Source organism: Coturnix japonica, chromosome 10 (assembly GCF_001577835.2).
Source record: "Coturnix japonica isolate 7356 chromosome 10, Coturnix japonica 2.1, whole genome shotgun sequence".
Classification (NCBI taxonomy): Eukaryota; Metazoa; Chordata; class Aves; order Galliformes; family Phasianidae; genus Coturnix; species Coturnix japonica.
The window spans coordinates 17,798,688-17,823,907 of record NC_029525.1 but is presented as its reverse complement, the minus strand read 5'-3'; the positions used below and the strand labels follow the sequence as shown (position 1 = coordinate 17,823,907).

At 44.3% G+C, this 25,220-nt stretch overlaps 1 protein-coding gene across 3 annotated transcripts; it reads left to right on the top strand.

Moving 5' to 3' along the window:
* UACA (uveal autoantigen with coiled-coil domains and ankyrin repeats) lies at positions 1-23,829 on the top strand. 3 transcript variants are annotated; one of them, XM_015873407.2, is made up of 19 exons: positions 1-147; positions 10,227-10,360; positions 10,667-10,755; positions 11,155-11,219; positions 11,812-11,869; positions 11,988-12,058; positions 12,164-12,270; positions 13,221-13,402; positions 13,873-13,910; positions 14,074-14,160; positions 14,618-14,725; positions 15,515-15,547; positions 16,027-16,125; positions 16,306-16,342; positions 16,649-16,698; positions 17,784-20,486; positions 20,887-21,039; positions 21,168-21,233; positions 21,936-23,829. In XM_015873407.2, the coding sequence occupies exons 1-19, from the start codon at positions 91-93 to the stop codon at positions 22,005-22,007; spliced, it is 4,209 nt and encodes a 1,402-aa protein (XP_015728893.1). In that variant the 5' UTR covers positions 1-90; the 3' UTR covers positions 22,008-23,829. The 3 variants fall into 3 exon arrangements, with proteins under 3 accessions (XP_015728893.1, XP_015728895.1, XP_015728894.1); XM_015873408.2 differs by lacking the exon at positions 1-147 and adding an exon at positions 7,112-7,488; XM_015873409.2 differs by lacking the exon at positions 15,515-15,547.
* The last annotated feature ends 1,391 nt before the right edge of the window (positions 23,830-25,220 follow it).

Here is a 25,220-nt window from a genome sequence, read left to right as displayed (position 1 = left end):
CGCGGCTGGGCCGGCCGGGGCGGCGGGTGAACGTGGGTCGGACCGGACCGGGTCGGGTCCGGGTCGGTGCCGCCCGCCCGGGTCCCCGCCATGAAGAGCCTGAAGTCCCGCCTAAGGAAGCACGAGGCCGTCATCGCGGGCAGCGCGGTGCGTGACGGGGGGTGTCCCGGGGGACCGCGTGGGGCAGCCGGGGCTGAACATGAGTCCACGTTATGGGGCCGGGGCTGGGAACCGATGGGAGAGTGTCCGGCACTTGGGGGGAGAACGGGGCGGAGAACGGGGCCTGCGGGCTGTGCTGTGTATGGTGTGCTCTATGTGCTGTGTGCGGTGGTCGGTGCCGCCCGGGTTCAGCAGCGCTCGGGTGACACGGGCTCAGTCCCCCCGTTCCGCTCCGTTGCTGTTTCTGCCCCCCGCACCGCCCACCCTCCCGTGCTTTCCCTCCCTGTGCCGCTCTCGGTCCATTGCCGTGCACGGCAGCCAGGTCCCGCATGGTTCGGTCGTACCGGATCCATGTGCTGCACCGACCGCTGAGCCCCCCCGTGGGCTGTGGGAGCTGCGGGCTTTGGTGGCAGTTCGCTGTCAGCGGTTCTTTGTGCCCCCCAAAACTCAGGTTAACATTAAAGCTAACCTGAGTTAAAGCTGCCTATGAGCAGCTTTATTGGTGCCCCTTCTCGCTCCTGTCCGCAGATGGAGTTTGATGAGAGCGGTGCTTGTGAGCGAGGGCAGCTTTGTTTGGAGGCTGCACAGCGAAGGGTCTTTAATTGCCATCACTCGGTGAATGGTTTCCTAGGAGCCCGCTCAGGCAGTTTCCCTCCTGGGCTCATCTCTGCCATCCCCTGCTCGCTCAATGTGCTGCTGCTGCCTGGAGTAGCGGAAAGAGGCGTCTGGATGGGCCGTGCTGGCTCCTATCAGCCATCTTCTGAGATATCAGATCCCTCTCCAACGCTATTGCTCGTTTGTCTTAAATCTGAAAGCATTGAGCAGAATAATAGTTCACTTGAAAGCTATGCGGGCAGTCAGGCTTGTAAACTGCTGACAACTCCCTGCATGGGATGACAGCTCCGTGTATGAGCACATCGCAGTGATTCAGACGTCTGTCATGACAGTGTAGGCTGGCACTGCTTTGTGCTCCTCATTAGTCGTCCCGTCCTTTAGAACTGGTTGTTATTTCAAAGGAAGCTCCCGGTAATGAAATGTCAACAAACAGTTGAGAAGTGATGCAGCGTTTGTGTTCAGCTTTGGGTCGATATTGGGGCTTTTCAGCTCTGTGGAGCAGGATCAACAAACTTTCCTTTCTAAGCAGGTTTGATCAGTCTCGGCACTTCTAAGAAATGAAACCATCCTAGAATACCTGAAGGAAATCTGCTTGAGCAGAAGTCATTTATAAGCTGGGTTTTGTACCCAGGGTGTGCTCACTTCATCTGGTCATTCCATCCTTTGGGAGCACAGTCGCTCCACCAGCTTCTCAAATATACTGCTTCTATATGGGGAGGTTCCTCCTGTGTTCCTCTATATGGGTGGCTGTTAATGGTGAGGCTGAAGGGAGGTGCTGGGATGGAGCCCGCTCTGTTCCTGGCTGCTGGGGCAGGAGGGATGTGGGTGGGAATCCTGCCAGGCCGGGCGGTGTGGATCCAGCCTGAAAGCAGTGCAAAAAGAGCTGTCTGTGTAGGAAACTTCATCCCTCCGTCCTGTTCCCACCCAGTGCTATTTCCTGGGGGGGGTGGAGAGAAACTTAATCCCTTCATTGAGCTTCTGAACCTTTTCCTTCAGGTTAAGGCAGCAGTTGTGTGCCTTAATGTTTTCTGACGGTGACCTTTTGGAATGGCTTTGCTACCTGTCCCATAATGAAGGAAAGCCATGAAACGCAGGAAGTAATTAGCAGCTCCACCATCATCCAGGGTGCTGCACCTGAAAAATGAATTACCTGCTTTTGTCAGCTCCAGCTGGTGCTCGGGACATAATGTGAGCAGCCTGCTTGGTGATGTCAGCCCTTTGAATAGGGAGACAAATGCTGCTTGTCCTTTGTGCTATTGTGGGCTGGGAGCTTTGTAGCAGATCCTGTGGCTCATGAAGGCTGCAGTGCACGGATGGTGGGAGTCCTGGTCCCTATGGGCAGGGCTGCAGCTCCTCCAGGCTCTTGGTGTTGGAGGGTGAGGCATTGGGGCAGCCCATGTGAGGAATTCAGTTATTGGCAGCGCTGCCTGGAGCTCCTCGGGTGATGAGGATGAGCAAGTGGAAAACCATGCACAAACTTTGGTTGTTTTTTTTTTCTGCTTTAGGAAAAGTAATGTTCAGGTTGTTTAAATTATACTAGCAAACCATGAATGTCGTATATAATCAGTGGAAACCATTGTGGGAAAAGCAAAGGGAGGTATCTGAGCTCTCACCATGGCATGACAGTCCCTGGTTATTAAATTAGTACCTGACCAACTCCTGGAGTTAGGGGCAGCTGTCGGGCTGTGTTAGTTCTTTCCTGCCTGTGGATGCTGCCGCGTTCTGCTGCATTAATGGATGCTCCTCTGGGTGAGGAGGGGCCCATTGCTCTGCTTGGGTTCAGCTCCCCATTGGGAGAAGACCTGTGCTGCTGGTGGCACATATTGCTCTGAGGGCAAACAAGACCTTGATGGCACTTGGTCTCAGCCCTGCCCTGTGCCTGTGGCAATGCCTGCTCAGCAGAACGTTCCCTGTGCTGCTGCTGTTGGCTGGAGCCGAGTTACTCAGCCCTTCTTGCACATCCCAGCACGGCTTCACAGCACTGTGCTCAGGCACCACTGCCAGCAATCAGCCCTGTAACATTTGAATGTCAAATTCTAGCCTGAATGTGATTATTTCTTAGAGGATGTTTGGGTTCTGAGAAGCTTTGTTAAGGCTCGTGCTGGTGTGTGCATTCCTTGGAGGAAAATTGGGCTTCATTTGCATCGAGTTAAATGGAATCTTGTGCTTGTTTGTGTGATGCTTGTGGTTCCTGTGAAGAAACACAGAGTCGAGAGCAGCAATCTGTGGTTCAGCCAAGCCCTGTGGTGCAGCGCCGTGCAGGTGTGTTGTGATTTGCAGGCAGCTTTAGGAAGGAGTCTTTAACAAGGCTTTGTAATTTTGGAGTGCAGCAATTAGAGAACATCTTAAATTGGAAGTCCGGGGGGTTCCTATGTGCTCTAATGGCAGCTGCATTTCAGCCTCTCCCATTTGAAAGGGAAATGCCTCTTCCTCCCGTGGGCAGAGCTGTATTGCAGGCCCTGCAAACTGTGATGCTCTCCTTGCTATTAAGGGTGCATTTGGGGTAGGCACAAAAGGCAGCACCCAGCCTTACTGTGAAAGGGACCTGGCAGCCTTTGTTGTGAAGTGCAGCCATGAGAGCTTTGGCTTTATTCCATAGTGCAGGGTACGTCAGGTCACTTCTGTTAGTGCTGCGATGGAGCTCGGGGCTGAGAGGCTGGGGGTGGCTCATCAATACCATGCACTTAGGTTGCGTGTCATTGGCAATGAGATGTGAAGGAGATCGTGTTTAAAAATAAAACCGGAATCTTATTCATTTATTTGGCAGTTTTTCCACCATCATCCTTTGGAGTTGCGTGCAGAGCTGAGCACTTCACTGCAGTTTGTGTGCTGCTGCTGCTGGGCTTTTCCTTACCTATCTTAGATGGAGACCTTGGGGTGAACAAGGTGGTGATGATGAGCTGCATGGGGGAACCTGCTGGGCTGGGTGAGATCCCTGTGCTCAGCCTGGCTCTGTTGTCCTTTATGTAGACTAAATGCTATGTCTTGCTCCTTCCACTTTGGACTCCAAGGCACACTGATGTGGATACACACAGACACTGATAAGCAGGATATGCTTATAAAATACACTCGAGCCCTCTCCCCAGCCCTGTATCTGTGGCATCCTCTGGGCAGAGTGGATCAGGCCAAGCTTGTGGGATGGGGATGGCATTAAGTGATGGGAATCCGTCCTGCAGGGGGGTTGTTAACACCTGCTGAGTGGTTCTGACAAGGCTGGGGGGGATGTAGGTTGCACTGCTGGGGCTACAAACAGTCTGTGCAGCTTTGAAATAAATCCCACTGCTTCAAAAGCAGCCGCTGCTCAGTGCTGTGTAAATCCCAGGGTGTGTCTGTTCACATGTTGGACTGAATCACAGCTGTACTCTGACCCCTGCACTGAGCAGGGTGAAATGCAGGAGCTGCTGGCTGCGCTCTGTGACGCACACACGTCTCAGGGAGCTGTTATCAGCACACACGTCTCAGGGAGCTGTTATCATCCAGCGTCTTCCTTGCCCTGCAGCAAAACCTGTGCTGGGGAAGTGTCTGCCTTGCAACAGATGGCCCCAGAGCCAGTGATTCTTTTTCCCTCTTTGACAAGAGTTCTTATTTCTAATGGCCTTTCAGGCACCAGAAGCTGTGCTTTTGCTTTTATACCTATTTACATAGAAGTATTATCTTTGTGTCTTTAGAGATCATCCAGGAGCACCCACGTGTTGTGACAGCTTGCAGGATGGCAGCGTGCTGCCTGAGCCCTGCTCCTCCATGTGTGTTATGTGCTTAAGTCGAGCCCTAATGGCATTAGGGGAGGATGTGCCTCGTTTATTTTTTTTCCATTAATGGGATTATCAGCCTCACTTGATGGTGACGAGAAGCTGTGTTCACTTTCATAGGTTTATGGCAGCTTTCAGGCTGGAAGGTTTAAGGTCTGCTTTGAATCCCAGCTGTTATTCCTGACATGAGTGTTTGATTGACTGTAGTGTTAGATGAGAGCACAATGACGGCTGGTATAGAACTGAAGGTGCTCTGCCAGAAAGCTGCATTGGGGAAGGAAGGTCTTGCTTCAGTTCTCTCAATGGGGATGTATGGCATCGTGCTCACATTGGTGACCAGAAATCTTCTGTGGGCTTTTTGCTGGCATGGAGCTCTTGTGAGTGTGCTGCTGGATTCACTCAGGAGAGTGAAAATAGATTGATGAATTGATTAATTGTAATAGAATCTGTATCACACAATCACTGAGTGTCGGGGATTGGAAGGGACCTGGAAAGATCCTGTGATCCAATCCCCCTGCTGGGGCAGGAACACCTGGATACAGTCATTATCAATCAACACATTTTAAATATGACCTTCACTAATTGCTTTGCTGGTTGTCAGCAGCATACAAATATTTTCTTAGCTGATCACAGTTATTTCTGCTGACAATACCCCAGGGTTTCCTTTGCCAGCAGCTGTGTGCCCTTCCCTGCCCCTTGCTAAGGGCAGGATGTGTCTGTATGCACAGGAGCAAGCTGCTGCTCTGGGCACTGATTGCCTGACTGCAAACCCCTCTGGTGGTGGTGTCTGGGCTCTCGCTGGTTTCTCATCTTCAGATCCTGAATTGTAATGACGGGGTGATGAACGTGCTCGTTTCTGAAGGTCGTAACCTTACAGAGTCCACAGAGTCCTGTAAATCTTGCCTCTGAGCTTCTCAGTGTGCACCGTGTGTGGTGTGGAGCAGTGAGGGTCTGGCTGCTCCTCTGAGCACTGCAGGGTGCAGCAGTGCTGTGTGCTGGCCTGGAGAGAGCTGCAGGACGGGCTGTAGCTTCATAAGGGAAAGCAGCTTTGCTTCCCATCAGTGATGTTATCTCTAAGATAAACGGCTTCAGGTTCAGAGAGAACAGGAGGTGGTGGTTCATGCTGTGTGCAGTGAAGTTGTACAGTTCCTTCCTGGATGATGTTGAGGATGCTAAAAGTTTGTTTGCACACCATGAAGAACTAGATAATAGGGAATTTAATTGAAAATTATTAGGTAAAGAATTAGGTTCTCTCTAGCCTAGGAAGCTTCAGTTGTTGGCTTTAGGCTAGGAGCAGTCGACTGTGCTGGTTCAGGTCTTGTGTTGTGTGGGATACACCTTGTAGCCTCTGACACAATACACACATTGCACACTCAGGTCTTTATTTCTCACCCTCTGAGCTCTCTGAGATGGAGCTGCACAGAAGGGGGACTCCACTGGTGCAAGTCTGCAGCTGGGCTGCACTTCATGGAGCCATGACAGCTGTGCTGCCACGGGTTGGATTTGGGCAGATCTGTACAAGGGAGACATAAAATGTCTTTATTTTCTTTCCAGAATGCCACTTTTAGCTTGAGGAGACAGACTTGGTTCTGCTCAGGATAACTCTGTGATGATGTGGTCATTCCCGTGGGCACTGAATGTTCTTGGGGTGGTTTTGTCACATGAAGGCTAATTGCAGAGATGCCCTGGAATGTCCTCTGGGACACGGCAGTGCTGGGAGGCGCAGTGCTGCTCCCAGCAGGTAGCACGGAGTAGCTGAAAAATGGCTGGGGAAGGGTGAATAGTGCAAATAGGAGTAGGTGTGATTTGTCTGTGACAGGGGGCTCTTCTGAGAAAAGCCATTTGAAGCTATTTCCAAGTGCCCTACAGGGGCTGTGCTGTGTGTGTTTGTGGTCTTTCTTGCTCTGCATCATGTTTGTCTCCCCTGCAGACTAAACAGTGCTCTGTAATGTTGACCCAACCCTCTAAATACAGCGCTCAGGAGATCTCTGGTTAAATGCAAAGCTTGTGGAAGGAGACTTCCAGCTTCCCTACTGTTAAACATGATGCCTTCTACTGAGTGTTTTGACAGCCTCCGCGACTCCTCTCATTTAACGCGTTGGGAGACAGACTGGCAGCAGCAGTAAGCTGAAACCCGCTTCTATTCAGAATGGCTTCCATCACTGTGGAAGGAGGTATCCTTTTGAAGCGGAGGCATGTGTGTTTTCTAATTTGAAATGGGTTAAATTTCTGTCAAAATAGGCTCCCGCATTCCATCTGCTCTGCAGTCGGAGTTGTCTCAAGTCTGATGGCGGGGCTGGTTTTGGCTCTGAGCTGTGGTGGAATGGGAAAAAATGACTCCTGCTGGTATTTCAGTCCTCGTGTGTTATTAGTGGTGAGAAGCATGACCTTCATTAATGTCAGCCGACAGTTAATTTGACTAATGTGTTTGTTATTTTAAAGTGAGTGTTTGTGTCTGCGGAGCAGGACGTGGTGCTGCAGCTCGGTGCGTGCTTGTCTGCTCGGTGAACATTAAACCCCAAAGACATTACTCACGGCACGAGCATGCAGGGAATGTATTAATAGCTATTGCTCTCCATCGCTCTGCTATCAGAAAATAGATCTGGGCTGCTGACTGTCTGCGTGCTGTTGACAAGACGCTCCGGGCTGGGCAGTATTTACACACGAGCGATCCCTGGGCAGTCGGCTGCGGGCTTTGAGGCACGGAGCTGCGGTCAGCCCGCAGGGATGAAGGCTGAGGAGGATCCTGAAGATGCAGCAAACAAACCTGGGGATCCCAGCTAAGCGAAGGATGGAGCAAAATGAGCTTGGGGTGGGGGAGAGGATCCGTGTGTGAGAGCCCCCTTCCAACCCGCTCTGCTCGGTGCTTTGTGAGCTGGATGCGAGGCACGCCGGGCACTGCTGGCAGTGAGGAGCTGTGCCTTCTAGAATGACTTGTTGGTTTTCTTGTGCAACTAAAGACACGGTGAGTATCCTGAATTTCCTACCAATGGCAGCACCTTACAGCCGCAGAAATGTAAAAGCTTGAATTCTGTAACTCCTTCCAAATGAGTGAGTTGTGTTCATCTTTAGGAACTATTCCTGAGGGCTTTATTGAATGTGGATCGTGCAGGTGGTAGCAGTTAAGTGCAGTCCTTTGCAGTGACCAAAGGAAAGCTGCACTTCTGTTAACACAACAGTGAAAGAATCTTTACCTGGAGACTGATGAAATGGGAGGGAGGGGTGTATAGTGATGGGTTGTCTGTGTATTGGATTGAGTTTGAGCTGGTGGGTACAACCTGCAGGTCCGAAACTCAAAGTCTGAGCATGGACACAAATGTTGCGCTGTGATCACTTTAAGTTCGTGAAACATTGTTGTACTTCAAAGAACTTGTAGGGGGCAGAGGTTGATGTGCAGCTTCTGGGGTGTTCACAACTAAAACTGGCTCAAAAAGGGGCTTGTAGCAGAGAACCTGTCAGGCAATGGAGGAATCCTGCTCTCCCTGCTGGCAGTGCCTGCAGCTCTTACTGTGACCAATGGTGTGCCCTCTGTGGGGGCTTGATGCTGCTTGGCTGGCTTGGCTGGTAACTAATTAATGTTTTAATTGATTGACAATGGTGCTGCACTTTGTTGAAACACCTGTGGGTGTGACTGAGAGCTGCCTGTTTCTATTACTGCATGTCACTTTCAGTAAGTCATTGCTGAGGCTCCGTGATTACCACAGTCATGTTATGGGAAGGGGAAATAAGGATAATTACAGCTGTAATGCCGTTGTATGATTTGTTGTGCACCGGTGGCTGTAGGTGCTCATTTCTGATCTTCCTTCATCTCTTCCAGCCAGCAAAGCCTGCCTGGCTGTGAGATGGGCCTGTGTTTGCTGGCCACTGGGTGCCCATGTAGTTGCCCAGGGCTCTTCCAGCATCCAGCGGGGGACGTGGAGCAGTGCTGGCCTTCACTTTGTCACAGAACTTTGTGCAAATCATGGAACACGTGGGAAGGGCTGTGCTGGCTGTGGGTAGAGCAGGTGCTGTGGGCAGGGTGTCACCTGCAGCTCTGAATTGGAGGCAAACAAGGAGTAAGTGGGGGGTGACTGTCTGCGTTTGTGCAGTGCTGTGTTTATACCTGACCTGTGCTTTCTTTGCACTCTGTGGCTTTGGTGTTTGCAGGCAATTTGAAGCTATAAACCTTGAGTTTTCTTCCTGTGCAGCTCATAGCTGTTCATCTCCTGCTCAGCTAAGCTGCAGATCTGTGAACAACCCTGAGCAGCCAGATTGGCGCATCTGTTTGGTGTTAAAACTGGAGAGCCCTTTGGGACTTCTTGGAGGTCTATTTTTAAGAATGACCCAATGCAGGGGGCTGAATCAGTGCATCTCTGTGCATATGGAATGTGCTTGTGTTGGGGGTTCCCTCCCTGGCAAGGTACATGGAGAGAGGCTGGAATGGTGCTTGGAGGAAGAGCTGTGTATGAGCTGGTGGGGTAAATGAGGTCCCTGCATTCATTTCTGCTGTTCTTTCATCATTGTTTTAGTTATGGAAGCAGTGTGACTGTCAGTAAATCTGTGGGGCTCAGCTGGTTTTGATAAACATGAACTTAGCTTGGAAAAGGCTGAACTTAGCTTGGAAAAGGCTGAACTTAGCTTGGAAAAGGCTGAACTTGGTTCGTATTTTTCACGTTGCTGACTGCTGAATTCACAGAAACTCAAGTCTGCTGTTGATTACGTGTTTTGTAATTGTTGCTGTATTCAGACGTCCCACAAGACACGTCCTCGTGTTGTTCTCTGCTCTACCTGGACTATGAAAGGGCTGATAGGAAGGGGAAGGACTGTAGCATCTGTATTTTATCTGCCACTTCCTTATGAAATCACATTTTGTGACTTCTGGGTGCTTATGCTGAAGTTGGCTGCTTAGATTGGAGGTGCTCAGCTGCAGTGTCTTGGGCTCTGCTGCTTGCTGTTCCTGGCTTATCTGTTCCTGTTGTGTCTTAGCTTGTAAGCTTTGGGGCATGGACAGATATTTACCAGAGACATGGGACAGTTTACTGCTTTATTTAGGCTATTACAATGTAAATGTTTGACAATGAAGATAAGCAAGAAATCCCCCCAAGTTTTTCTGTAGCCAGAGGAACTGACTGTCTTGGGAGAGCAGAACTGATGCTCTTCCCTAAGGGCTGTGAGTCCAGGAGGCAGCTTTTGAGATGAAAGGGGTCAGGGGAGGGGGGGAAAGGTTAAAATGTAATAATGGGGCATTGGGAGAAACATTCTTGAGACAGTTAATGAAGGACTGTGCTGTGAGTCCTGTGGCTGACCAGCCTCTGCTCCAAGAGAGATAGTCAGTTTCATAACCCACAGATTTGAAAATATTGAGTTTTCCTTAAATTTATAAGGAACTACTGTGTGTAACTTTAGTCTTAGGCCTTTTGTATGAAACCCAGCAGGAAGAGAGTGGTTTTATACCCAAAGATTCTCCTTTAAGGATCAGAGTGAGTCAACCAGGCCATCCCTGAGCAGTGCTCAATGCTGACAGCCTGTCTGAAATGCTGTGGTATTGTACATAAATGACCAAACAGTTTAACAGGATGACTTTGATTTGTAAGCAGAAATATCTTTTTTTTTTTTTTAATCCCTCCCCCCACTAATGAGCTTCTGTGTTTCATGGGAGCAGCTTTAGCTGATCAATGCTGTACCACAAGCTCACTTGCTTTCCTAATGCTCTCTTTCGTACAGCTAAATACAGACTGGAACAAGTACGATGACAGGTTAATGAAAGCAGCTGAGAGGGGCGATGAGGAAAAGGTTTCATCCATCCTTGCCAAAAAAGGAGTCAGTCCCACTAAGCTGGATGTGGAAGGGAGGTCTGCGTAAGTAACTTCCAGTGCTCTGCTGATGGAGAAGTCGCTCCATTCCCAAGTCTTATTGCTACTTTGGAAGCTGGTGTGAATATATGTGTATGCAACGTGCATGTTAGTTTCTTGCCTTATCTAAGCTAGTCTTACACAAGCTTTTTATGAGGAATTGAACAAAGAAGGTTATGTGGCTTCTGTGCTCCAGTGGAATAAATGGAGAGGATGGACTTGAAGCATGCAATCATTTACTTTGACTTTCTTGGTTAATATTGCTATTTTGTGAATAAAACAGATTCACTTAAGCATGGCTTTTCTATTTAGATTCCATGTTGTGGCATCAAAGGGAAATCTGGACTGCTTGAACACCATCCTCATTCACGGAGTTGATATCACAGCCACTGATGCTGCAGGTATGCTTCCTCAGATGCTCAAGTGCAACTTGCTGAAGTTCTCAGCTTGGTTTTTGCTTTGCACTGGGATTAAACTAAGTTGCAGGGTAGGTCTCCTTCCTTCCTGTAGTGCTGCGTGTGGTTGGCAAAAAATAGTTTAGAAAAAGAACCAAGAGAAACTTGGTCATGTAGCACCATGTGAGTCCACGCGTGCTCCTGACATGCAGCAGGACCTGACTTTGGCTCACATAAGAGTCTTTAAAAAGAAATCTGTTATGGACAGATTTATCTCAAAGCACTGCAGATTTCATTAGGGATTGTTGGCTTTCTGAGAAACAGCACAAGCATGTTGAATGTGTGTATGGTGTTTCTAAATGCACGTTCCTTAATACATCCTGAACTGGTGTTGGTGCTTTCTAGGTAGAAACGCATTGCACCTGGCTGCCAAGTATGGACATGCTTTATGTCTGCAGAAGCTGTTGCAGGTATGAAAGTAGAATTTTTCCTTTGCTCTGGCTTTTATTCCTTTGTTGGGGGTGGGGGGGTGTCTGAATTTTAAGATAATCTGCTTTTTCTGGTTTAAAAAACAAACCTGACAGTCATGAAGAAAATCTCTTTTCATATGAGAAAACAGGAGTGGCTGGAAGTGTGGAAGTGAAGATAAACAACATCCTTTTGCCTCTTCTCAGAAGTTCAAAGTTTCTGCCTTTCAAAGAAAGTGAACTGGAGCATCTTCTAAAGATCAGTGCTCCCTTCCTGAAGCAGTTTGCTTTTAGGAACAATGATGCTGAAAGATCTGCACAAGAGAAGTGTTTGCTTTGAAACATGGGCAGTTATGTCCAGCCATCTTTCCTTAATGAAACAGTATTGCATGGGAATTGTTTTGGGATGTGATGGTTTTCTTCATTTATTTTAATTTAGTTGCTCTTTCTCTGTATCTCAGTGTGTCTGGGAACTGTAAAGGTACATTTTACCTGCGTTGATTCTGTGTTGCTTCAGTGAAAACCTCAAAACCTTTCAAATGTTCTCAGTGTGATCTGAAAGAAAGTTAATAACACAGGTTATTTATTTTAACAGTACAATTGTCCAACAGAGAATGTGGATCTTCAAGGAAGAACGGCTCTTCATGATGCAGGTAAAAGACTTTGTTTTTTCTCCTAACAGCAGTATGAAACCTAGATTTTATAATGCATGATTTCAGATATGCCTAATTCTTCAGCAGTGTAACCTGCTCTTCATTCTTCTCTTGCAAGCTATGTCAGACTGCTCCTCTAGCATACAACTCCTGTGTGACCATGGGGCTTCAGTGAATGCAAAGGATGGGGTAAGTTGTTGCTAATACCTCTCTCTCATGCAAGCCCTGCTGTATCCTTGTGTGCACTTTCTCTACATCCTTTCCCTTTTCTCATTCCTTTTTTCCCCTCTTTAGGATGGGAGGACACCACTAGTGCTGGCCACTCAGATGTGTCGCCCCACAGTTTGCCAGCTTCTTATAGACAGAGGAGCAGACATCAATGTCAGGGACAAACAAAACAGGTAATGCATGCAAAGCGTTCTCAGGATGCCTGCTGACCATTCAAGGGTGGAAAGTTCTCCATTGGCTTTCAGGCTGCAGAATGAATGTTAAGTTGAGCAAAGGAAAAATAAAAACCCAACAACAAAAAAACCCCACAACCCTCTGACCTGGGACTTTAGTCCAGAAATTCAATAATGCAAACAAACTTGGCTTTTCTTATGGCTTATTCTTGCACTTAAAATACACCTATATAGACCTAAGTGGAAAGAATTGCATTGGTGGCCAGCAGAGAAATGGCAATTGGAGTTTGTCTGTCCACTGTTGCAACTTATACTCTCTGAGACTGATGTATAAGACATATCATGAAAGCAGTACTTTTTTCAAGTACTGGAGTCCCATTGGGGCTTCTGAGGGGCTGGAAGGGCCTGAGATGTTTCTTTCTATACCCATGGAGGAGGGATAGAAGGGGAGTATCTAACTCACTGCTGCTTTTGCTGGATATTTCTTGGAGAACGCCTTCCTGGTGGTTAATGGACTTGGGTCTGGTGGGAGACAGAGCATGGGTGCTTGCACTGCATGTTCTGAAGCTGGCAAATGTTTGGGAGGCATTGCCAGGGTTCTAGTGCTGGAACTCTGTCTAAACTTCCTCTTGTGTTTGTTGTGTCTGTTGATGTTTGCATGTAAACAGAGTAAGTAAAAAATCATAAGAGTCCTCAAAGTAACTGGGTGGTGCTCTCAAAGCAGTTGGTTTGTGCTGGGTTTTATGAAAGTACTGCTATCAGTGTTTTGCATTTTACAAATATTTATCTACTAAATGACTTCTTAATGTTTGGTTTCCTCTCTTGGTAAGTGAAAGATTCCTTCTCTCTACTTTCCATAGTAGACATAAGTGTGAGGTTATTTTTTGAGCTCTCCTCTGAAAGCATAAGATCCCAGAGTTTCTGAATGCAGTCTTTCTCCCCATCCTCAGGACGGCCCTAATGTTAGGCTGTGAATATGGCTGCAAGGACGCGGTAGAAGTTTTGCTCAAAAATGGTGCGGATGTTAGTTTGGTTGATGGCCTTGGTCATGACTGTGCTTACTATGCCAGAATTGGTGACAATATTGACATTTTGGCTTTAATAAAAGCTGCCGTTGAGGATTCCAGCAAAGGTATGAACGTGGCTGCTACTGCGTGCTGTTACTCTTTCATTTGGGTTGTGTATCCTCTCAGTACTGTGACTTTGAATGTACTCTTCAGAGGACTGCTGCGGTCCTTTAAACAAAAAGCAGATAAACAGCCTGTGTGGGAGGGTAGAGAGGAGAAGGGTTTTGTTTTCTTGTTTGTTTGTTTGTAGTAAAGCCTTTAAAGCTAATGCAGGCTGTGATGTGATGAGGTACAGGGTATTAGTATTACTGAACTGGTCTTGCAGTACTGATCATAGCTGTTCTTGAGCTTTCTTTATTTAAGCTCTTATACCTGTGAAATGCTTTCTTTACCTTTTAACTGAAGTTGTGGAGAGGGGAACTATTTCTTGACATGTCCTCCTAAGAAAGGGAAGTAGGTTTGCAAAGCATGTTTTGTGTGGATATGAATGAAATGAGTTTGTCTTTTAAATTCATTTTTTGTGTTGTTTTTCTAGCAAGAGATACCATGAAGAGAGGGCAGCCTGAACAAAAGGTGAGGCCTACTGTGGTATCTCCTAAGGCTGCTTTATGAGGAGGTGTGGGAGGATAAATAGTGAAGTTTCTCCAAACCCCCTTGGATGTTGAAATGAAACCTGGATAAATGTTGTCAGAATGCATTAGGAATATCTATTAATGCTTTAATGTTGCTGTAACAGATGAACAATATGTCACAGAAGTGGAATCGGCTGCATGCTCAGGAAGAGGTGAATGTCAAGCTGTATCAGAAGGAACTTAATGCTCAGGTAAACAAGTAGGGTTTCTGGCTTATGTATTCCCATATGTATAGTGAACCAGGAATAAAAGACAAGATGTGGTATTAAGCACTAGCAGTTCCATTTAGGAAGATCATAGATATATTGCTGTTTACTTAAAACTTAATTGTGTGAGTAAAGTGACAATTATGCAGATAAGCTGTACACTTTTCTTTGTAATAAATACTTCTAAGACATGAGATGAGGGTTGCTCTTACCCATCTCTTTAACTTATGGTGCCTACTACTTTCACCTGCAGTAAGATCTTGGGGTCACAAAACAAGAAGATGTTTTAATGTTCTCAGGAGATGTATGCTTGTCTTTCTAAAGGTAACTTGCATCATAGTTGCTCTAACTGGTATTAATTTTCTCATCTTCCTATTGTGTCACTGCAGTTTTCCCTGTGTGAGTGTGGTGTATTTATTCTGCTTGCTTTCTTTTTTTTTAGGAATTAGAGTTAGAAAATCAAGATTTGAAGGATCAGATGAGAGAAGTGCAAGAGGAGCAAAGGATGTTGTTGGATAGAATCAGTGGGCTCCAGCTGCAGTTAACTGAGGTAAAACCATTAGTCTCAACAGAGTTACTGCAAATTACTTCTGTAGGTGTTGCACTCACTTTCTTGTGCTGCAAGGACCTTCAGTCTGTAGTCGTATTGAAAGTGTGAGGAGATGCTGCACCTTTGTCTACTGCTCCTCGTAAAGTTGAGCAATAGCGTTTATGGCTATATTTTATAACGTAATAAGAACCATGAGGCATTCTTGTCTATTGTAATTCAGCAAGCAAACTTAACTTACCGTTTTGTAGTGTTGTGCATGGGTGCTTATCAGAGCCATTGCTGAATTTCCAGCAGTTACTTAAAGTAACAAACCCATCAAACTCTTCAGTTGGGGAAAAGTGGAGGGGAAAACAGATTTTCAGTTTTGGTTCATTATCTGAAATTTAAGTTTCTTACAAAACCAAACCTAAACTGCCCTGCTTTTCCCCCTCAAAACAAACAATACTCAGCTCTCCTCCTCTGCCCCTCCAAAAGATCCTGATGAAACCATTCTGCCTCTTCATATTCATGTTCTAAAATCAACAGCTTTTTACTTAGAAGTTCTGTTCTGCTTCAGTAATGTATAGCAAAAAGGTATTATGTTCTCCTAATATGTGTGTCAAGAGACAGTGCTCTGTCAGCACCCTTGTTTGTTTCTCTCTTGCTGGAGGTTAGGCCAGTGCAAGGTGGGCAGTGTATTGGGAGCATGTAGGATTGGATGCTGGGTAGACTCATCAACTCATAGTGTGTAAGCCCCTTAAAACAAGATTAAACAATGATTTGTGGGGGGATTTTTTGTTATTTTTGCAGGAGCAAATGTTTGCAGATGATCTTGAAAATGAGGTACGATATATCACCTTAATGTGTAATGGAACTATGGAATAGGGGGAATGACTCTAGAGTTTAAGAGATGGTATTTAAGGCTATGGAGGAAAGTTTTATATAAATGTTAAAATCTTCTGATGTGTATTCGGTTTGTAGAGCTGTATGGTATTTGCATTGCTACAAATAAATGCTGTGATCTTTATTTCACCTTAAAAGCAGTCTTAGTATTGTAAGCATCTGTTGAAGTAGTGACTTCCATTTATTTGCATTGCATTAATGGAACTATTGCACGTGATTTTAATACCTATTTCCTTGACTTCAAGACTGTTCTTGTAGAGATGTAGTTTTGTAGGAGAGTTTTAGCTCAAAGGATTGAGGGATTCTCTCAGTGCTTATTTTTGACTAAGTTCTCTTTAAACCACTTTTAAAAGCTACTTATGTTATGAATCTGGCCGTCCTTATGGCTTTGGCATTTAGCACTTTCTGTTCTCTTTCAGAAAGATGAGTTGAAGAAAATCCTGACTATGAAGGAAAAACAGCAGGAGGAAAGCTTGAGGACTATTGAAGCTCTGAAAGCTAAACTCAAATATTATGAAGTATGTGAACTGATTTGAAGTGCCATACAACAGCGGATACTTACTATAGTCAATACTTAATCTTTAGTTATTGAAAGTCTTGAGTTTTATCTCATGTAAAGTTTTCTGCCTTTTAATCACTAACTTAAATGTGATAAAAATGCAGTGCAAACTTTCAGTTTCTATTTTTATCTGTTGTAGGTTGACTTAGTGGGATCTGGAAGTAACTTCAGTAACAGTAAGTGTTGTAGTTAACTCCTAAAGGTTCCCATGCCAAGCTTCCAATTCCAGGCAGCCTTCATGGCTCTCTTGCAAAGCAGCACCCAGCCTGGGGTGGCAGGGCTGTCTTTCCCTTTATAGGAGCTTATCCAGGCTTCCTGCCTTACTTAATTTAATTAGTGGTGTTTTAATACCAGGTACTTGAGCAGCAACCTGTATTGTAGCTCAGCCCCATTAAAAAGAATACAATTGGGAAGGAAAAACGTAGTTGTTGGGATTTGTGCAACTGTTTCTCAACTAAATGCTATTTGCTTTGAAAATCTAGGAAAGGAAGATTTACTTAAGCAAGGTCAAGTGTTTGCCGTGGAATCACAGGTAATAAATATTTTACTACTAGAATTCAGAGATGGTTATTATTGGGAAAGCTAAATTTTCTTATAAGTGTGCACCTATTAAACTGTTGCTGTAATACTGGCCTTGCTGTGTTGTTAACTGCTGGTGCCCTCTAGGGTTGTGTATATGACATAGCTGTAAATGCTGCAAAGACATCAGCCCTGAATGGTCTGTAATGGGCATCCTTAGAAAGGAACCCAATAGAAGCCTGGGGCAGCAGTCATAGTGCACACTGCAGTTGTTTTTCCTCTCCCTAACACTTTTCTGGCTTTAATTTCAGTTAAAATCTAGATTATTTTCCTGCCAGCTAAATAATAATTTCCTGCCCATTTTGTTTGCTGGTAGCAGACTGATAGCTGACAGCTACCTTCACAAACTGACCAAGCAAAAAAAGAACCCAACAAAATTCAAACCTTATCCCAAGCCAGAATTAAGTGGCTTTAAGCTGATCAGGTCTGGAAGTGACCTGAAAGTAGTAAGTGCTTGGAATGTGACCAAATAAATGCTGTGGAATAGCCGTGATGGCTGGCAGCAAAGTAAAGGTTGGTACTGAAGAAAATGTAGTGAAACAGCGAAGCTTCTTACTTATAAAACATTCTTTACTGGGCAGTAATTGAAGTGACTGTTTTCTTCAGTCACTGTGGAGTGAAGGTCCTGTTAATCGTGGTGTACTTGGTATGTTCCTGTGCTTTTGACTGTTATTTTCATGTGCTTGATGGCAGGGACACTTACAGTAACTTTACGTATCTTTGAGCAGATATGATTGGATGTGAATAATAATAGGGAAATAAAACTTAGGTACAATACATTCATTTTAACATCAGTGGGGTCTGACTTGTAAGCAATAACTAGAAGTATAATCAGACCTTCTGTTGCTGACGTGATATGGGCAGGTGCAGATCAGTGTATTTCTTTAGGGGGGAAAAAACACTAAGGAAACAAAACATCTCAGAAAATATTATGCTCATCAGCATAGGTTTAATGTAGTTATGAATATGACAATGTGTGTGGATAAAACTTGTCACACTTGTAAGCGTGCATCTGCTTTTACACCGATTTATCTTCAGTCTAGGTCTATGCTGAGACCCCTGGAGCTGTCCCTGCCTCACCAGTCACCCAGTTCAGAGAGAGAAACTTTAAAGAATGAGCTTGACAACATGAGGACCTGCTACGGTGCAGCAAAAGAAGAAATAAGCAAATTGCAGAGGGAACTGTCTCACAAGGTATCTGAATGTAAAGCTTTGGCATCAGAGTGCGAAAGAACCAAGGAGGAATCAGACGGACAGATAAAACAATTGGAAGATGCTTTAAAAGATGTGCAGAAGAGGATGTTTGACTCAGAAGGCAAAGTGAAGCAAATGCAGACCCACTTTCTTGCTCTGAAAGATCACCTGACTAATGAAGCTGCTTCAGGAAACAGCAAGCTAGCAGAGGAGCTGAAGGATCAGTTGAAAGAAATGAAAACAAAGTACGAAGGAGCCTCTGCTGAAGTGGGTAAGCTGAGGAACCAGATTAAGCAGAACGAATTGCTAGTGGCAGAATTTAAGAGAGATGAAGGAAGGCTGGTGGAAGAAAATAAGAGGTTGCAGAAGGAACTTGTTAAGTTGGAGATGGAGCGAGATAAAAGGGAAAGAAGTGTCGTGGAGTTAGAAGGGCAGCTCAAAGAAACAGCAGCAAAGTTAGCACAGTCTGTAACTTCAGAGAAATTTGAAAACATGAAGGGGTCGCTGTCAAATGAAGTGAATGAGAAAGCAAGAAAGTTAGCAGAGACTGAGGGAGAGTGTGAGAAACTGCGGGCAGAAATCTGGGCTTTGAAAAGGGAATCTGACAGTCAGAAGGCTAAACTTGCTCAGCACGTGAAGCCAGAAGATCACGAGCAAATGAGGAGTGGCTTCAAGCAACAAAAGGAGGAACTGGAGGAAAGGATTTCTGAATTGTCACAGAAGAATCAAACTCTGCAGAAGGAACTGGAAAGATTTCAGGCTGATAACAAGATGCTTAAGCAACAAATCCAAGTATTGAAAACTGAAATTAAAAGCCAGAATGTGCCTTTAAAAATTCATGAGGAACTGAAGAAAACAAGTGATGTGACTGTTGGTGATCTGACCAAAAAGCTTTTTGAATTAACAAGGAAATATAATGAGAGCAAAGCAGAAGCTGAGCGTTTATTGGTGGAGAAGAACAGCTTAAGTGAGGACATGAAGCACTTGCAGGCTGTGTACCTGTCTCCAGAGCAGCACAGGGAAGAGATGGAAGCTTTAAAGTCTAATGGCATTGAGCTTGAAAAGCAGCTTGCAGAGCTTCAGAAAAAATATGGGGATGAACAAGAAAAAGTGTGCAAACTGGTCTCTGAAAACATGGCCATTAGAGAGTCTGTGAAGGATGAGTATGTTTTGGCTGCAGCACATGAGGAGATGAAAACTGCTTTGAATAATGCACTGGAAAAGAGTAATAAGGAGTTGTCAGATATGAAGGAAAAGAATGAAGAGAGAAAGCAGGAGTTTATGAGAGTAGATAAAGAAAATGGAGCTTTGAAAGATAAGGTGAAACTTTTACAGAACCAATTACAAACCGAATGTATAAGTTTAAAAGAGCACGATGCTAAAGTGGCTGCTTTGAATAAGAGTGTGCGAGAGCTTCAGGAAAACAATGCTGCAATTACTGCTGAATATAAGAGGAGTCGAGAAGAGATTTTGCAGTTACACCAAGAAATTGAAGCCCAAAAGAAGGAACTTGACACAATTCAGGAATGCATTAAGTCAAAATATGCCCCAGTTGCCTCCTTTGAAGACAGAGAACAAAGCTTTGAAGCCACGGTGAAAGAATTAAAAGCACAGTTGCAGGAACAGATGCGGAAGTGTGAAGAAAGTGAGGAGGAAAATAGGAAGTGCAAGGAAGAGAATGGGAAGCTCAAAAAGGGCATTATGTCCATCCAGAATGACTTGCAGCAAAACTATGTCCTTGCTGAGAAATGCCATGGAATGGAAAAGATGTTTGCAAGCAAAATGGAGGAGCTGAACAAGCAATTGAGAGAGATGCTGCAGAAATATATGGACAAAGAAGATGAGAAAGATGAGCTGAAAGAGAGCGCCAAGCAGGGTGTAGCTGTGCAGGCTCCTGTGGGCAGCCAGCATCTGCCTGTGGAGCAGATTGATGTGCTGAAGAACGCTCTTGGGCACACTATAGAGGATCTAAAGGAAGCTCTCAGAAGTAAGAAGGAATGTTATGATAAAGAGACACTGAAAGTAGGGGAACTGCAGCAGGAATTGTTGGATCTGAAGAAGTCTTCGGTGCCTTTGGTAGAATATACGAAAATGAAAGAAATGCTGGAACAAGAAATCCTAGCAACAAAAAACAGTTTGAAAGAGAAGGAAGGAGAAAGCCAAGTCAAAAGTGAGGAAATCTTGAAGTTACAGGATGAGATTCAGCGTAACCGACAAGCTCTAACAGACCTGGAGAGCAAAGAAGTGATTGACTTATCAGAATACAACTCCATGAAGAGTGCTCTGGAGGCCCAAATTAATACCATAGCTGAAAATTTGTCCAGTGTAAATAAGAAGTATGAGGAAGCGTGTGAGGAGGCTTTGCAAGCTAAGCAGAGCGAGCGCTCCTTAAAAGATGAGAAGGAATTGCTCCAGTTACGGAGCTGCAGTATTGAGCAAGAAATCAAAGACCAGAAAGAAAGGTGTGATAAATCACTGATGACAATTATTGACCTGCAGAAGAGAATACAGGAGTCTGCAAAGCAGGTGGAAGCCAAGGATAACAAGGTATGCTGTCAGGTACTTAATGGGCCAAACCTCTTCAGTGTGATAGTAGCGAGCTCTGTCAGATGTAGCTGCTTAGCTGTTCAAGTATGGCTTTGTGTGCTGGGTGTTTGGTACCCAGGACTGACCAAACCCATGAGCAGGAGTCCCAGGTATCTCTGGCATTATGCTAAGTTTTTCTAATTCCTTGTTGGTTTAGAGTATTGATGAGATGGTAAGCTCGATAACTTGGTGTATGAACTCATTCTTCCTCTGGTTATTGGTCACCTGAGTGTTTATAGCTCTCTTTTAAATACAGAAAGTATTCTGGCCTTGGTTTCATGTATTGTAATTAAAAAAAACAGTAAGTACTGCTTTTTCAGGAAGTGAGGCCTCCTTAAATGAGTTTGTGCTTCTTTTAAAGATAACAGAGCTGCTTAATGATGTGGAACGATTAAAACAAGCTCTTAATGGCTTGTCTCAGCTTACGTACACCAGTGGGATTCCTGCAAAGAGGCAGAACCAGCAGGTGGAGATGCTCCAGAACCAAGTAAAAACACTGCAACAACAGCTAGCTGTAAGTAATTGTGCAAGGTGTTGTCTGAAATGCATGAACATTGCTCGTGTTGGTTGTGTATAGTCATATTTTTGTATGAAAAAGACCAGCTGTGTGTTTTCTCACTCTTCTTGTCTTCCTTTTTACAGGATGCTAAAAGGCAGCATCAAGAGGTAGTCTCAGTTTATCGGACGCATCTTCTTAGTGCAGTACAGGTATGATAGTCCCAAGCTCAGACACTTTGTCATCTGAATTTATAGGTTCTCAAGATATTTCTGGCCATCATATTGGAAGATCTTAAGTAAATGGTGCTAATTTCAAGTTTGTTTTTATGCTCAGAGTTTAATTTAGAATTGAATGATCTAGGAAAGGAAAAGCAATACCACAGCAGTCTTACGGTGCTGCCCCCTTAGCATTCATCTTCAGTGTGATTATATGTAGCTGTGACCTGCTCTGAGGTGATGGTGTTGGGTGATGTGAATGTATTAATTCTGCATTATCCCAGGTAATGGTGGAGGGAAGTCATGTTAAAGCTGGAAAATTGAATGTAGGCCTATTGAGTGCTTCTCTCTGAACAAAGAACTAAGCAATTGATTTCACTATTGTGGCTTCAGATACGTAAACACATAAAAGTAGGACTGCTACCAGAGCAAGCTGTGGCATCCAGAGAACAAGAATGATGTATATTTTTGTCTATAGTTATTATCATACAATATGCTGCTGTGTTGGGCAGGCAGTTCATTCTCTCATGAGAAAACTGTATCAGGATTCCTAAAGGACTTCAGAGTTTTCCAGTGGTGGAAATATGAGTTGTGACTTCTGGGCAATTTTGAAGACCCTCCTAATGTTGTCTGTGTATAATTGATGTTTTGTGTTGTGTTTATTTTCCTTTGTAACTGAGTGTTTGCTTGCTCTAGGGTCACATGGATGAAGATGTCCAAGCTGCTTTACTACAGATCATTCAAATGAGACAGGGACTTGTTTGCTGACATACTTAGTGCCGTTGCTCTTGAAGGCTGCTGCAGCTTGTAGGAGTGCTGTGATTTACGGTAGTGATAACCTTTGTGAATTTTATGTTATTTTGATATTATGGCTGTAATTGGAATTCCTGAAAGTTACTCCATGTATGAAGCAGCTTATGAAGCCAAAATGTTTTCTTCCAAAGCAGTAAAGTAGAGCTACAAGGTCTCAGATCTGGCGCTCCTTTCAGTAGGTTCCTAAAAGATGTAGAACATACTTCAAAGTTGGTGTATGAGCTGACTGTCAAAATGATGACATGGTAGTTAAATAATTGATGTCTGATTGACCACTTCTTAAAACAAGGCCTGTTCCCAGAAACTCGATCCTATGACTTGAACTCTCATGGAGTGGTTGAAAATAAATGGTGTTCAAATAAGCTTGGCTAACTATTGTAGCTGTATAACTCTTCTCCAAAAGAGTGGCTATTATGTTTGTAACTGGAAATGATGGTGACTATTACAGTGTGCTTAGAAAGTCAGCTGCAGAGCTAGATGGAAGGTATTTAGGTATGTGCTGTAACTTGGCTGGCCAAGTTATAGGCTTTGTTTAAATAAATCTGAAGATGCAGTGTCTTTTATTTTTATTTTTTTTTCCCAGTAAGTCTTAAAAATTGGGTTTTCCATCAAAATAACCTTTGTCCCCTACCTAAGAGACTTCTAATGTGGAAGTAATGTAATCCTCTGTGGAACTGATTGCTGTAGGCTGAGGGATAGGACTGGAATTTAATGGTTTGTAGAGCAGCTTTTTTTTTTTTTTTAAAGGCAATAGTTCTACTTGAACACAATTTAATTCTTCTTTAGCCATAATATGGGTGTAGACCAAGCAGCTCAGCGAGCTGTACCTGAGATAATTCACTTACTGGATTTTCAAACACTATTTCATGAAAGTTTAAGCTATTTTCCTCTTAACTGTAAATTATGTACTATAATCTGGTAATTTATGGGGAAAGATACAAATAGTGTGATGAATGAAATGAGAGTTTTTATTTGCTTGGAATCTACCTGTTAAAACAAGGTTTCATTATTATTTTTTTAATTGAAGGACGATATTTCCATGGGTGAGTTTTGTAACAAAAAATATGAAATTTGGAGCTACCTAAAGTAATTCAAAAACAAGCCTAATGATGTAAGCTGGTGTTCTAATAGTGCAGACTGCAAGTGCTCTCCGTGGCCCTGTTAACTTCATGCTACTCAGCTGGAAGCACTTGTTTATAACCAGCAAATAAGAACCTGACAGCCTGAAGCAGAGAAGACAAAGCTGCCTTCTCTGTGCTCCCTGAAAAACAAAGCCTGAAGTTTGGAGTGCTGAATTCTCTGCTTCACATTAATTGGGCTCCCCTACAAGCTGTATCTCATTGGCTTAGGTCTTTGTTTTCAGTGATATTACATTTGTTTCCTTCAGTGACCCTTTTTTGGCAGTCTCATAGAGTTGAAGAGACAACTGCCACATACAGGAGGGATATGCAAAGTGATGGATGTGCAGGACAGTTATATTACATAAATACACTTAATATATTTACTAAATATGTCTGTAGTACAACAGATCTACTGCTGCTTTCCTTTAATTTCTTAGAGGACTATTACAGAAAGCATCTCAGTATATGCACATTACTTTTTAGCCAAATTCTTTTATGATTGCATTACTTGAAACTCTTATTAGAGAGAAAGTGATTGTTTTGATATACTAACTCTGGCATATTTTGATATCCTATGTTTCCTTATTGAGGGAATTCTATGTATGTTTTTCTAAACTTCTCCTATATTGCATTAATAAAACGTTTTCTTCTTTTATTGTAGTGATCTGTTCTGTGAAAGGTAAAGCCATGTAAATAATCTGTCGAAATAGTCTGGGTTGTGGAGGGTGTCGAACTCTGTTGAACGCTCTTGAATCCCAAGAAACATCTATTTTTCCATGTCTTTTCAGAGTTCTTAAGTCCTCAGTGTTAATAATTGCCTCATCACTCCTACAGAGGTTCTTTTGCTTGGTGTTGGCTTCTCGTGGCTTCTTGTCATGGTTTCATTCAGGACAGGTCATCACCTGAACACAGGATCTAAGAAACCTGAGTGCTTGTGTGCCATTGCTCGCTGTGTGCCAAGAGTTTTGGAGCTCTCTGTGCCTTTCACACCCCATCTGCTCTGCTTCAGTTCAGTGCTTACTGAAGGATAGCGGTGTTGCTGTTGATCTCTGCCTTGCTTCCTGCAGCAGCATTCCTGCTATTCCACAACCCAAAGAGCTCCTGGGGTTGAAATAAAACTTGTGCACCTTCTGTATAACAGCTCAGATGCACATTGAGGGGCTTTCCTCTGGAGGAGCGGTAGCAGAGCTTGTGCCAGCGTGATGGCAGTAGGCAGGTGTGGAGCTGCACTTGGATGCACTGGTTACCTGTGTCCTCTGGGAAGGAGGGAATGGAGGATGGTGAAGAATGGCCTAGAAATGAGAAACTGAGTTTCCTTGGGAGCAATGCAAGTCAATGCAATGTGTATTACTGGTACGTGCTAGCTCAAACTCTTTTGTTACCTTAGGTTTGATGATGCTGTAAAATCACAGCACGTCAGGAACTAAGAGATGAAGCTTTGAGTTTGGGGGTTTAATAGGCGTGGATTACTTAAATACTGTACGAACGTGTAGGCTCAAACTGAACGAACGCATCTCTTGGCAACGCTGTGTAGCAGATTTTTTTGGGTTCAATTGAATCATGAAGGTGAACGTAAAATCCAGGCTGTGTCTGCTTGTCAGCAAAATTCCCATGGCTGTGATAATCCACGTGTTTGGTATAATCAAGCATGAGGTATCGCCTGTGCAGCACGGGCAGCTTTCCATTTTACATGTTCATGGGCAAACATCGCTGATAAATGAAAGGGAGAAAATGAGAGGTCACAAAAATGTCAGATGCAAATGAAATGCATTAAAGAGGTTTGAGGGATACTTGATGAGGGAGATAGCGATCTGTTACATGAAACGGGAAGGCAGCGTTACAAGCAGCTTATAATTGATTGCTGGCAGAATGTTGCTGTTACGTAGCAGCCCTTTTTAAAGTGGGTAAATGACTTCTGAGTAGCTGACTTGGAAATATGTCTGAATCCTGGAAAGCTTGTAGAGATTACTGCCTTCTTAATCTAATGCGCGTATTGCTCTGCCAGCTCAGAAAATTAACTTTAAAAAGAAAAACACACACATAATTC